Here is a 13850-nt window from a genome sequence, read left to right as displayed (position 1 = left end):
ACTGGGTATAAAAATCTATGTTACTATACAGGAAAATAGAAGGAAAAATAGAGGGAAGGGGGGTACTGAGAGAGGGGAGGAAAGATTGGGGGAGGTAAAAGTCAGGAGTAAAACACTTTTGAAAATAAGATGAAAACAAGAGAAAAGGATAAACAGAGGAAAAATAGAATGGAGGAAAATATAATAATCATAACTTCTAAAAATTTTTACAGGAAGTTTCTCTGATAAAGACTTTATTTTTCATATATATAGAGAACAGTTAAATTTACAAAAGTAAGAGCCATTCTTCAATTAATAAACAGTCAAAACATTTAAACAGTTTTCAGATGAAGCAATCAAAGCTATCTAAGAGTCATATTAAAAAAAAAAATGCTCCAAATCACTATTGATTAGAGAAATGCAGATTAATACAACTCTGAACTACCACCTCACACCTAACAGAAAAGCTGAGCCTCTAAAGCATTGTTAATGAAGTTGTATAATGATTCAACTATTCTGTAGAGCAATTTGGAACTATGTCCAAAGATCTATAAAACTGTGCATATGCTTTGACCCAGCAATACTACTACCAGGTCTGTATCCCAAAGTGATAAAAGAAAAAGAAACCTATATGTATAAAATTATTTGTAGCAGCTCTTTTGGTGGTAGCAAAGAATTGGAAATTGAGAGGATATTCATTAGTTGGGGAATGGCTAAACAAGTTGTTGTATATGATATTGTATAATAAGAATGATAAGTAGGATGGTTTCAGAAAAATCTGCAAAGACTTACATTAATTAAGACAAAGTGAAGTTAGCAGAACTAGAAGAACCTTGTATACGGTAACAGCAAATATTGTATGATCAATTGTGAATGACTAAGCTACTCTCAATAATACAGTGATTCAAGACATTTCCTTATGATGAAAAATGCTATCCATTTCCAAAGAAAAAATTGATGGTGTCTAAATGAAGAATGAAGCATACTTTTTCTTTAGTTTCTTTATTTTTCTTGATTTTTTTGTCTGTTTTCTTTTACATCACTAACTTAGAAATATGTTTTGCATTATTGTGCATATATAACCTGTATCAAATTGCTTGTCTTATCAATGAGGGACAGTGGGGAGGACAGAGAGAATTTGGAATTCAAAAATTTTAAAAATAAATATTAAAATTTGTTTTTACATGTAAATGGAACAAATAAAATATTTAATTTTTAAAAATTGTTTTAAAAAGAAATAGATCAATCTTAACAGTAATATTACCATTTCTTGACAGAGAATTGATGGACACAAGGTAGAGACATACATTTTTGGACATAGACACTATGTGAATACATTTGCCTTGATGAAAAATTTTTGTACCCATGGGGTACAATTTTTATATGATACAGAAATTAACATTCTTCTTGCCATATTGATGGTCTGAAGGTTACACTCATTCCCTAAATAACAATAGTTACATAAATTTTAACAAACATCATTTTACAAGATTCTCCTTAAGTTATTGCCTGTCTTGGTGCTCTTTTATCTTGGTTTTCATCCTCCTTTTGTGAGTCCTTTTCTTTTCTTTTTTTTTTGGCTGAGGCAACTGGGATCAAGTGACTTGCCCAGGGTTACACAGCTAAGGATGCGTTAAGTGTCTGAGGTCAGATTTGAACTCAGGTCCTTCTGATTTCAGGGCTGGTGCTCTATCCACTGTGCCACCTAGCTGTTCCCTAGAACCCTTTTCAAGGTAGGCACCAGGCCAAAGTTCAGATCCCAGGACCTTTAGGTAATTTGCCCTTGGGTAGAGTAAATCTCCAGATACTCAGAGAGCACTGAGACTGTGCTGACGATGACTGAGCCTATCTCCTCTAGCTCCAGTCCAAGTCCAAACGGTAAACCACATATACATTGTCAAGTTTTGTCTCTGTATTGGATCTTGTGATTAATTGTTTTCCCTCCTTGTAAGAAAGATCTCACTCTGGAGTGAGTGGGTAGAAAATGACTATTACAAAAGATAGTAATAAAATGTATCTTTTTAAATTTTTAACAAACTGGGTAGGGAGACCCTAAATTCTATCTGTAGTATTTCCCTGAACTGCCAGTTTAATAACCCTGTTTTATTAACCCTCACCATGTTATTTGACTGTTCTCTCCCCTAAAAACCCTTTCTTCTCCAATTAGCTGACATTTTGTTGGAGGGAAAAACAATGGAGGCTCAAGGAAGTTGAGACTTGTTTTTATTACTTTTTTCCTTTTTTAAACAGAACATAAGATAGTTACTTCTCATATGTTTCTTTCTCTGAGTTTCTGTCAGTTTTATGTCCCAACTCTCATCTCTCTTTTTCATCCTTCACACAGTTGCCAAAATGATATTCCCAAAGCACAGGCTTAATCACTGCCATTTCCCTGCCCAAGAAATATTAATGGCTCCTTATTGCCTCTAAAATAGAAGCCTTTGAAAACTAGCTCTAGCTTATCTACCAAATTTGTTGCACATTATTCCCCCTTTTGTACTCTATGTTCGCTAGAAACTGACCTACTGGCTATTCCTCACACATATGTAAAACTCCATATTTTGGAGTTTTGCCAAAAGTCCTGCACATGGTACAAGAAGGCCGGGCTGTCTGAGGGTGAGCAATCCTTTCTCTGGCATTCTATAAATTCTGCTGGATTTCGTACTTGACCTGAGAACACACTACCCATAGGATTCCTGACATAAACATTGGGAAGGGGCTTTTGAGATGAGAAAGTAAACTTAAACACAGGGAAACAAGTACAAAATAAACATCTAGTGAAGACAAGCATAATCTACATTCTGGACAAATTTCTCCCTACTTTCCAAGCCTGGACTGGACTAGAGCCTCTCCTGTTACCTTTAGGATCAAATACCTGTTTGATATTCAAACGCTTTCATAACTTGACCCCTTCCTAACTTTCCAGTCATCTTTGATAAACCTTGTTCCTACATACAGTCTAACACTAGCTTTCCTGCTGTTCATTTTAACAAGACATTTCATCTCTAGAATTCTTGTGCTTTTCTCCTCATGCCTGGAATTCTTTCCCTCTTTATCTTCTGCTCCCCAACCTTCTTCAAATTCCAGCTAAAATCCCCACATTATTACAAGGAATCTGTAATTTTGGTGCCTTCCTTCTGTGTTTTCAACATATTCTGTATACATAGTGTTTGTAATATGACTGTTTGCATGTTGTCTTCCCCCATCTGATTACAATCTCGATGGCAGGGACTGTATTTGCCAGGCTTTGTATTCCCCAGCACTTGGCACAGTACCTGATAAATAGGACATGTTGAATAAATATTCTCGAAACATTGTAAAGACTCTGAAAGATTTAAGAACTCTGATCAACACAGTGGCTAGCCATGATTTTAGAAGACTCAATGGAATATGCTACTCTCCTTCTGATAGAAAGGTAAATGTCTCAATACAGATTGAGACACATAGGGAGAGTAGCAGGAGAAAAATGGCAAAAACATAGATGATGTGAACAACTCACAAAGGTGTCCTTGTAGTCAGAAGGAGCTTAATTTCATGAAAGCATATGGGGCAATCAAAGTGGGTCTATTATCCAAGGGTGGTTGAGAGATATTATTTATAAATTGGAACTTGGGAAGAAAAGGAAATCGAGGGTAGGGTTCACATGATTAGTAGAAAGTTTGGTAATGGGAGCTAACAACTTCTTTTCGTCTTTCATGAAACTAAGAAGTGCTCATTGTCCAGGTGACAGCAGCCCAGACTTTTGGATGACAAATTAGACATCCTTGAAGGATAATTTGCTAGAATAAAGCTATGAGGCCCATCTTCCTTTCTTTCATACACATTATCTAAAGTTATGTCACATCACTCACAATAGCTACATTTCTAAGGCGACTACCTCATTCCCAAGGTTGAGTAGCCTGGGTGTTTCTCTACTACTATTGGGGTTTCTATTACATCATTTCCAAGGGCTATACTACGTCACTAGTATTTGTTTTGCTTGAATATAGAGATTCATAACAGAGGTTTTGTTTTTCTTGCTTTTTCATTATAGGGTAAGAGAGTGAGGAAAGGTAAGAAGGAGAGGAGATTTTCAGTTGAAAAATACAATTTAACTTTTAGAATGAATGATTTGACTACTTCCTTTCCCATCTCTGGAGAGACTCAAAATTATACACCATGCTAGTCATTCCCTCATGTTAACTTTATTTCCTTCTGGATTGGGAGGATTTCACTTTATTTTTAAAAGCTTACTATGTGTCTTAAGCCAGAAAATAATAAGCTGTTGATCTACAAAATTGCTAAACTGTATACATTCTATTTAGTGTTTACATATTTGTAAAAGGAGATAGCAAGAATGCTATCCCTATTCTAGGGATATGAAAAACTTTATCAGAGGAAGCTGATAAAGGTCTTATTGATACAGTGAGATAATTTGCGGTTATTAACCATGCATTTATTATTCAAATATTTCTAGATGGTGAGATAGTGAGGACAGCAAGCAGCAATGGAAGCAAACTATGAGCATTTTTACTTTTGATTTTCTCTTGGGAGAATAGGTTACTTAGAAGGGGGAAAACACACTGCTGGAGGAGAGTTTCCAGAGAAGCACCATAGGTAGGGAAGCAAGTTTTAAGGGCATGCTTAGTAAGTCTGCTCTCTCACTGAGTGATTGATAACTCATCTGTTATCAACGTTTCCCCATCTGCTTTCATGCCTATACACATTTTTTTTGCACTGGTTGTCTCAGGTCTGGGACATCTCTGCCAATTGGAATGCCTAACTTCCCTTCAAGATACATCCCAGCTTAGGTGCCATCTCCTACTGGAAAGTCTTTCCTAATCATTGCTGTTTTCTTCTCTCATCCCTGAAATTTGCAGTTATGCATTTGTGTATATGGTCTTAGCCTCTCAATAGAATTTAGGCCCTTTGAACATAGAGATCCTAGTAAGTGCTATTATTTTTCCTGTTTTACAGTAGAGGAAATAGACAGAAATTAAGCAATTCATTTCTCACCTACCATTATGGATTTCATCTTGACCTAGGGAGGTCATTATTGGGACTGGCATAACAATAGATCTCATTAGCCTTGTTTCTCCGTTTAATCGCTCATCATCTGTCACCGACTGGAAGACTGGGTCCCCAACTCCACATCTCCATTTAATAGAACTCAATTCCTCTCCTCACTTGGGATCTAGCTGCACTTCTTTGGGAGTTCTCAGACTCCCCTCTCACTCTCACCCCTTTTCAACTTCCTTTGAGGACAAGGCCCGCCTTTTTTTCGTATCTCTCCCCCCAGCACTTCCCGCAGTTGCCTGACGCATAGTAGGCCCTTAATAAATATTTATTGAGTAACTGACTTGCCCAAGACCCCACAGCTTGGAACTGCGTGATGCTAGGACGTCTTCCCGACCTTAGGGAGGGGCTGCATCACCCAATTATCTCCAGCTAGCATCGTTTAGCAAGTAGCCGATAAAATAATGGATGAATGCATGAATTAAAGTATAAACGGAGGCGCGAAAAGATTTCGCAAACGAATGCGCGAGTAAATGCATAAACGAATGCGCGAATGAATGCCTAAACGCGAGCGTGAAAGAGTGAAGGAACCAGTCGCTCTTCTCTTTCCCAGAGCTGCGCCGCTTCCTTTCAGCTAACGAGGGTGGAGGGTTACGTAGCCCGCGCCGCGGACCGCAAGTGAAGTTTCCTAAATCGGAGCCGGCTAAAGAGAGGGAAAGCAGCTCGAGCCTCCGCGCTCCGAGCTCGGCTCGGAACCCGCGCATCCAGAACGCCTGTCCCTGCTTCCTCTTCTTCCAGGGGCCTTAACGACTGCGTGCCTCTGGAGATGCGGCAGCCTCGTAGGCCGACTGCGCCGGGGCGTTTAGCATCGCCCACAGCCTCGCAGAAAGGAGGGGCTCAGCTTCCGCGCGGGGGCGAATAAGCAGACGCCCGCCGGCCCCCCCCGCGACCCGAGCGCCTCCGGAGAAGCGGCGGCGGCGGCGCCGAGGGAGTTAACTCCCTGCCATTTCCCGGCCCAGCTCCCGCCCAGGTTACTGGGGGCTGGGCCCCGGCCGGCCGCTCCCATTGGTCGCGGAGCCGGCACCGCACTGATTGGCCTGGATCTCGCCCAGAGCTTCTCCGTTTATCTTGGAGTGGCAGCTCCGGGCCTCCCCAGGGCTCCCCGGTCAGGCCGAGCTGCACTCGCCGGCAGCCTCTGAGTTGGGACGCGAGCCTGCAGACTCAATTCCGGATCCTGGGGGTTCCACCTGATGTTCGAGCGGGTCCATCTCCTCCGCGCCCCGGGCCAATTGCCGAGGTCCCCGTCCGGTCCGCTTCCCCTTTCCCTTCGTGATCCCCTTCGGAGCGTCACAGTCTCCCTAGGCTCTCTCTGTCTCCGCCTGTCACTCACCCTCCTCCCCGGCTTTGGGCTCCCTGTATCCTCCCTTCTTTGAGCCCTAGACCTGCAGCAATAACCCTTCCTCCACTACCACCCCCTCTCAATTTCTGCATGCTTTTTCAGACTTTAGTGGCTTATCCATCACTCCTCCCTTTAAGCTTCCTGTACCCTAAAGTCTTCCTATTTCTGTTTCCCCGACGCGTCTGAACCGGGTGCGATCGTGCCTCGCTGATCTCCAAACTCCAGAACTTCCTGACCCCTTGACTTCTAATCCTCTAATAATACTTCCTTCCGTTCCTCAGAACTTGAGCCTTTCCTAACATCCACCTCCCTCCTTCCTCCACACTCCACACCCCCACACTAAGCCCTCCACACTACCCAGCATCTACCCTTTTGTCGACTTCTTGACTTCTGGTCCAGCTTCTGCAGCCTGCCCGGAGCCATGGACTTCCTGCTGAGTGGCCTGGCCGCCTGTGGAGCCTGTGTGTTCACCAACCCGTTGGAAGTGGTGAAAACCCGAATGCAATTGCAGGGCGAGCTCCAGGCACCAGGCTCTTACCAGCGACACTACCGAAATGTCTTCCATGCCTTCTTCACCATTGGGCAAGTGGATGGGTTGGCTGCCCTGCAGAAGGGCCTCGTCCCTGCCTTAGTATACCAGTTCTTAATGAATGGGATAAGGCTGGGGACCTATGGACTGGCAGAGGCTGGGGGTTATCTACTTGATTCCAATGGGAACCACAGCCCCGGTCGTAGTGCTGCTGCTGGGGCCCTTGCTGGAGTTATGGGTGCCTACATAGGGAGCCCCATCTACATGGTAAGGACTGACCAGCTGAGGGAAGTCTTGTCTACTAGGTTGTGTACAAAAAGGCCTTGGGAGGCTTTGTAAGAGTGAGGAAGATCATGAAAATGATCAAAATGTAGTTTAGATTAAGAAATTTTATCTAAAGCCGAACCCTTACAATGGGAAGTCACAGAAAAGAGCATAGAAGTTCCCAGGAGAGGGTGTAGAAAAAGTATCAAGAAAAGATAATGGAAGAGGAATGTAGCTATCACTGTGGGAGCCTTAAAAATGTTGACTGCTTGGAATGGCTTTAGATGGAATAAGGATACATCAAGAAAGAACTAGAATAATTTAGGGGGTATGAAGTCCCAAAAGGTCTCCAAGGCCTCAGAGTTGGGAACAAGTACATTAAAAAGAGGTTGGAGAAAATCAAAGACCTTCTAAGGAGGTAAATCTGGTTCATAGTTCAGTAAAAGGAAAGACAAAGTTAGCATTTGATTCCTGAGTTTGTGAGGGCATCTCTACAGTACTGAGCATAGCATCCTGGGGCAAACTATAAACATTATCACAAGTAGTTTACAAACTTGCCCCCATAGTCTGCTAGAGAAGCTGGACACCTAGGTCCCTTTAGATCGTGTGCTAAGGTCTGAATACTTGGGTTTCACCTATCTTTATGTCTTCCATAGACCTTAGAAAATGCTGGTGGTGGTGATTATATTTCCCATTCCAAAGGGACCAGGGAGGTGTAGAAGTAATGAGGTATCTATTTAGTGCTAAATCTTCTGGGACTGAAGCCAAGGAACACAGAGTCCCATGACCAATTTATTTTGTGGGAACAACAATAATTATCAGATTAAAGGATTTGCTTCCTTAGATACTCTCATAAGAGAGAGTAGGGGCCAAGCACCTGGGTTCCTGAAGAAAGTGGGGGGAAGGGTACCTGGGTCTTGGACAAGTGACACCATCCCCTTCTCCCAGGTGAAGACACATCTGCAGGCGCAATCAGCCTCTGAGATTGCAGTCGGGCATCAATATAAGCACCAGGTGAGGGATTCACCATCCACCCACCCCCAGTGCCCCGGTCCATTCTGTCACCAGACTTTCTTCTTTCCCCTTCTGATTGCCTCTCTCTTGAAAACACCCCAAAATCCACTCCTGACCCCCTTTTTAAGTCCAGCCACTGAATCTCATTATATGAGCAATTCATCTTGCTTTCCATTGATATGTTTTACACACATACCCTGTTCATCCTCTCTTTCTTGACTCCCACCATGCTCCCTGACTCCAGTCCTCTTTCTTCTCCCTTGAGAATTGAGTTAATAGTCACCATGAAAATTGAAGGGCCTCATTCTGGCTCTGGATCTCTCTGGGGCTTGGGACCTTGGCAACTAACCTTTCAGAGTAAGGGAAAGGATGAACTTAAAGAGCCCATGGTCACTTTTGTTGTAAGGTCTTTGTAAACCCTTAAGGCAGAACTGTGTTAGGCCTTTGGAAATTGTTCTGGTAACTGAGCTCTGCTTCCTTTTCCCACCAGAGTATGTATCAAGCATTATGTGTGATTGGAAGAAAGCAGGGTCTGGTGGGCTTATGGAGAGGAGCACTGGGAGGACTCCCTCGAGTTATGGTTGGCTCCTCCACACAGCTCTGCACCTTCTCATCCATCAAAGATCTTGTGACCCAGTGGGAGGTACCACTTGGTGGGGAGTAGGCAGAGTCATTTGGGACTGGGAGGAAGGGGGCCACTACCAATTCATCCTTAACTGCTGAAAGACACCACCAATTTGGCCCTGGTATCGGGAAGATAGTACCTCCCAAATATGAGGAAACTGGTTGGGCCATAAGGAAATGGGAGGGCTTGGGTTGCTCTTGTACTCTGTTTTTTAATCTATTTTCCCCCACTCCTATCTCCCACTGTACCAGGTGTTTCCACCACAGAGCTGGAAGCTGGCTCTGACTGCAGCTATGGTGAGTAGCCTGGCTGTTGTTGCTGCCATGACACCCTTCGATGTAGTCAGCACCAGGCTCTACAACCAACCCACAGATGCCCATGGCAAGGTGAGAAGGGGTTAGAGTAAGAAAAAGATTAAGAGTATCATACAGTAAGAACCTGATAAGGGTGGGAGTAGTCAAGAAGGTGAGCCAGCTGGGGAGGTCATGGGGAGGCAAAAGTGGGATGACATTAGTCCATTATGTAATCCCCTTTCCCATGTCCACCCTACCCAGGGACTGATGTACCGGGGACTACCAGATGCAGTGATGCAAACAATTCGGACAGAGGGCATTTGGGGCATGTACAAAGGCATGGGCGCTTCCTACTTCCGCCTTGGCCCCCATACCATCCTCTCACTCTTCTTCTGGGACCAGCTTCGAATTCTTTACCAGAAACACAATCAATGACCCTTTCCACAACTCCAAATTTTCCCACAACACACTCCCATTTGGGAAGTTGCCCTTCTCCCCCCCTCCATCTGATATTTCCCGGACCTTTTCATGTTTTTAGGTCTTAATGATTGATAATCACTCTCCCCCTTGATCTGATATTTCCCGGACCCTTTCATACTTTTAGGTCATAATGATTGATAATCTTTTAAGTCACTCCCCCCTTTTTTCTCAGGGTTCAATCACTATGTGGGGTACTCCCATCCTGCCATCATTCATGCCATAATGTGCAGCTTGCTTAAAACCTCTCACCCTTACTCTCAGGGTTGAATCAAAGGGATACTTTCTCCTTCCCTGGACTGCTAGTTTCCAGTTCCCGTGCACAGCTTTAAATGTCGTCCTCTAAAAACCAAAGGGAATTGGAAGGACTATTCTTCATCCCTGCCTCCAGATTCAAATTGTATAAACTCTTCTTCTCCTCTCTTTCCCCTACACCAAAGCCACAGAGATTGCATTGGTATAAAGCAAGTTTATTTCTGCAAAGGTGGTGCCTTATGTCTGTATGTGGAGCAGGAATATGGGGGAAACCCCAAACATCAATCCCATGCTTCTGTTGGGGAATCCAGACATCCAGACACCAACAGCAGAGGGGCAGTTCAGGATCTTTCCCGGGGGCCAAAGATGCTGGGGTCCAGGAGAGTCAGGGAAGTCACTAGCCTCTCAAAGTCAACCAGTGTCCAGGGCGGTAGACATTGAGCTTCATTGCCCTGGGCTGGCCTACTCCCAGTGCTGCAGAAGAGAGTGGTGATTACAGAGGGAAAACAGGCATTTTTACCTGCTACTCCCACACCCCCACACCTCCTCCCTCCTTTCAGATCCTCCAGCAAGAATTCTCCCAGCTCTCCCCCTTCCTTCCCAATCCTCCTTCAGGTACCCAATCATCCATCTAGCCCAAACACTCCACCCACACCGAATTTACATAGGCTCGTTGAAGGTCAGCAGGAGGTCAGTCCCGTACTGGGGCAGTCGGAATAAGGCCAGGTGTAAGACCACATCCTTTTCATTCTGAGGAGGGTAGCAAAATGTCAGAGCTGCCCTGGACCCCGAAGATCACTCCCACGTGAAAACGTAAACTTCCTCGGCTTCGCCCAATTAGTCCTTTGTCTAAGTGGGATTTCCAAGCCCTTTTTTCTGAACTCCACTCCGGCTTTTCCTTTCACCATCTCCTCCCCCCACCCGCCCTCGGCGCTTCCCACAGTCTTTCGCCATCCCCCTTCTCCCGCAGGCTACTCCACTACCCCAATGCCCTCACCTCCTCATTCTCCTTGGCCATACGCTGCCGACCGCAGAGGACCCAGGCATCACGGCAACCCCCAAGGGAAAGAGTGTTGGGGGCAAGGGGCTGCACAGCCTCTATTTGCTCGCCCCCCGACACTTGCACCCCTCCCAGAGCCTCGAAGTGGTACCTAAATAGGAAGGGGGGGAAAAGGGGGGGAAGGGTACTGCAGTTTCAGACACACCCACACTAAGGATGCCCGTTGGCCACGCCTCCTCCAACTGGGGCTCGTATCAGCTTCCCATTGGCCAGGAAGATTGCCCCCGCCCCCGCCCTTGCCGAAGGTTCTCTGCTCACCGCGCGGCCGCTTCTCCTTGCACGTGCGCCTGCAGCTCCAGGAGTTCCACGATGAGACTCTGCTCCGTCCCGCGGTGGCAGAAAACTTCCTGGTTGTCCGGTACCGGCCGGAAATCACTGAGGGACAGAGGCAGAGCACTGTAACTCCCCACCTCCCTCCCTCTCCCCCAGATTCCCGTCCCCGCCATATCCCGCAGTGACCCTCTAACCTCACGTCCAGAGCCCCTGGGGGAAGGGTGATGGAGAAAGCTCCCCCGAACAGCGGATGGTTTCGTTTGGGCTCCATAGACGGGTCTGTAACCGAGCGGCGAGAGAAGGGGAAAGGTTTGTTAAGGAGTAATGCATTTAATCTTCCCTTATCTCGCCTACGCCTTTGGTCAGAAAGACGGGGTGAAAGAGGGGTGGGGAAGGGGGTGGCTGGGCACGTGTTCGCTCGTGCTCTGAGGCATCTCATTCATTCCTTACCTGGTTCTTGGTTCTTCTTTAGTTCTTGGGCCCTTTAAGGTCTGGCCCCGCCCCCCCACCGCGCCACCCAATGGGTGCCGGTGCCTCTTTGGGGGAGTCCCCCTCCCTGTTCTGCGGGGCTAAACTCTGCCTAAAAGATGTCGAGGAGGTGGTGGGGTCAAATATCTTGCCCAACGACCAATAGGAGGGAAGAGCGGGGTCTCTGGTTCTGTGACGTATGCGGCAGGTTGCCTGGGCTAGCCACTCACGGCCCGGCCCTTGTCTCAAAGAGGCTCACAGTGAGATAAAAAAGGCTGTGGAAAGTCGGAAGCGGATGGAAGGACGGACCTAGTCTCGGATTGGATAGTCTTTGTTCTCCAGTGGTTCAGGACTGGACCCCGGTGCCCCCTCCCTCTATCCTTTCCTCGGGGGTGGGAATAGTATCTAGTTTTATCAATTAATCTCCGGGGGCTAGCTGTGAGATTAGGGAAACTATGGGACCAGGTGCCTCTCCCTCCCCCGCACTCCAAACATACACACCTCTTCCTCCTTCGTGGAATCTGAGACCTCGAGCCCGTGATTGCTAGGATAACTAAATCATGCCCCCTAGCTCTTTTCCGGAAAACGCTGCTGGAGGGATGTGGGTGTCTGTGCAGGGCGGGATTCCTGGGACTTGGGCGCTAGAAACAGTCAGGATCCAAAGAGATGGAATAGACTTTCAAGGTCAGCCAGTTCCATCCACAACCGAAAGGAAATATCTTCCAGCACGTCAAAAGATTCTTTTCCAGCTTGATACAGTCAACGGGATGCTGAACTTGAAGTTAAAGACTTGGGTTTGAATTCTGGGTCTGCCACTTGGATGGGGCTGAACTCAAATATCATAGCTCCAAATCTGTGATCATACTATGAAGAATCCAATCCTTTCTATACTATATATAGTATGTATGTATCTACCTACCTACCTGTATTTATACTATACTAACCGTGGACAAGTTAATTTCCCTAGGATTGAAGATTTTTTTTCGTGGGTAAGTTTCTAGGATTCCCTTACACTAAAATGATTCTTATTCCATTTTTGTACACTTTGGATAGGACATGGGTCAAACCCCATCTCTGCCATTTACCATTTGTATGAGGCTTCTCAAAAGTTTTTTTTTATTATTTCAACGCCCTCATTTTACAGATTAAAATAATTAAATTACTTTCCCACGTTTACATAGCTAGTGAAAGATTTGACATTGAGTTCAGCACTTTATCCACTCCACGCAAAAAGTCCTAGACTCTAGGATTACATGAAGCTAAAAATCTGCCACTCTGAAACTTCTGTATATTGCTCCTACATTACTAAATCCTATTTCTTCCCTGTTTATGGGGGTTTTGAGTTGAGACAGGAATTATATAACCTCTTCCCTTCTCACCTCCCCACTCCTATCCTATCCTATACTTATTTCTAGGGAAATCTATGAGATTTAATCTTCCACTGCCCAAGAGATGACTTATTCTTCCTTCTCCCAGACTTTTGTAGCTCTACAAGTCCTTATCTTAGTGACTTCCCTAGTTTCTCATTTCTCCTTGAGGCCCTGAAATGTTCTGCTTTGGAGTCAGAATTGGACTAAAATATTTGTGTACTTAACTAGAGACCAAGTTTGAAAATTGTACTATTCTCCTTCTCCCAGGATCTCATACCTCTAGTCCACCCCTATCTTCTGAGATTGTGAGGTTTAAATATAATCCACATAGTTATAAAATAATGATATATTTTATTATTAGATGGAAATCAGCTAAAATCATGATGTTGAGGTGACCTTGAGAGCTGTCTATACCAAAGAAGTAAAAACCTTTTCTCCACCTTGACTTCCAGCTCAGTTTCTTAGCATTGAGGAACTGAGGCCTCCAAGTATCTGTGCCATGCTCCAGACCATACTAGTTCTAGCTGGAGCTCTTTGGAGATAAAATTTAGAGCTGCAAAGCAAATTTTGATGATTATTTGACTTAAGAGCCTGAGGGATGGAGAGTCTGTTTATGGTTCAAGTCTCATATCCTCTTCAGCTCCTAATTTCGGGAATCTAAACTTTATAGCAGGGAGAGGACAAAGGATCTAGATAAACAGTCAAAGCTGTAAAAAGAGAGGATGAGGAAGGAAGAAGACAAGTCATTCTTCTTCTCAGCTCCCTCCCGACTCTCCCTTTCCCTCTTTCTCCCCTCTTCACCTCTTCAATCTGTCAGCCTAGCACCTGAATGAAAAGGAAAGAGGAATA

At 45.0% G+C, this 13850-nt stretch overlaps 2 protein-coding genes across 4 annotated transcripts; one reads left to right on the top strand and one right to left on the bottom strand.

Annotated features, from left to right (window-relative positions):
- Positions 1-6189: 6189 nt before the first annotated feature.
- Positions 6190-10004, top strand: SLC25A35 (solute carrier family 25 member 35). 3 transcript variants are annotated; one of them, XM_031965486.1, is made up of 5 exons: positions 6190-7169; positions 8115-8180; positions 8671-8823; positions 9057-9191; positions 9840-10004. In XM_031965486.1, exons 1-5 carry the CDS (start codon positions 6795-6797, stop codon positions 9843-9845), a joined length of 735 nt encoding a protein of 244 aa, XP_031821346.1. In that variant the 5' UTR covers positions 6190-6794; the 3' UTR covers positions 9846-10004. The 3 variants fall into 3 exon arrangements, with proteins under 3 accessions (XP_031821346.1, XP_031821345.1, XP_031821343.1); XM_031965485.1 differs by having other exon boundaries at positions 9751-9863; XM_031965483.1 differs by having other exon boundaries at positions 9360-9863.
- A 25-nt stretch (positions 10005-10029) lies between these two features.
- On the bottom strand, positions 10030-11767 carry RANGRF (RAN guanine nucleotide release factor). The gene is made up of 6 exons (XM_003768723.4): positions 11614-11767; positions 11358-11442; positions 11149-11265; positions 10828-10981; positions 10495-10580; positions 10030-10304 (listed from the first exon to the last, which is right to left on the bottom strand). Exons 2-6 carry the CDS (start codon positions 11432-11434, stop codon positions 10172-10174), a joined length of 567 nt encoding a protein of 188 aa, XP_003768771.1. The 5' UTR covers positions 11435-11442; positions 11614-11767; the 3' UTR covers positions 10030-10171.
- Positions 11768-13850: the final 2083 nt, after the last annotated feature.

Source organism: Sarcophilus harrisii, chromosome 4 (assembly GCF_902635505.1).
Source record: "Sarcophilus harrisii chromosome 4, mSarHar1.11, whole genome shotgun sequence".
Classification (NCBI taxonomy): domain Eukaryota; kingdom Metazoa; phylum Chordata; class Mammalia; order Dasyuromorphia; family Dasyuridae; genus Sarcophilus; species Sarcophilus harrisii.
This window is presented reverse-complemented; position numbering and strand designations above follow the sequence as displayed.

Coding starts and splice junctions, on each gene's coding strand:
- SLC25A35 (XM_031965483.1), top strand. CDS start 6,795: ATGGACTTCCTGCTGAGTGGCCTGGCCGCCTGTGGAGCCTGTGTGTTC. Junction 8,181..8,670: donor GGCATCAATATAAGCACCAG/GTGAGGGATTCA, acceptor TTTTCCCACCAG/AGTATGTATCAAGCATTATG. Junction 8,824..9,056: donor ATCTTGTGACCCAGTGGGAG/GTACCACTTGGT, acceptor CCACTGTACCAG/GTGTTTCCACCACAGAGCTG.
- RANGRF (XM_003768723.4), bottom strand. CDS start 11,434: ATGGAGCCCAAACGAAACCATCCGCTGTTCGGGGGAGCTTTCTCCATC. Junction 10,581..10,827: donor TGGCCAAGGAGAATGAGGAG/GTGAGGGCATTG, acceptor TACCCTCCTCAG/AATGAAAAGGATGTGGTCTT. Junction 10,305..10,494: donor CTGACCTTCAACGAGCCTAT/GTAAATTCGGTG, acceptor TCTCTTCTGCAG/CACTGGGAGTAGGCCAGCCC.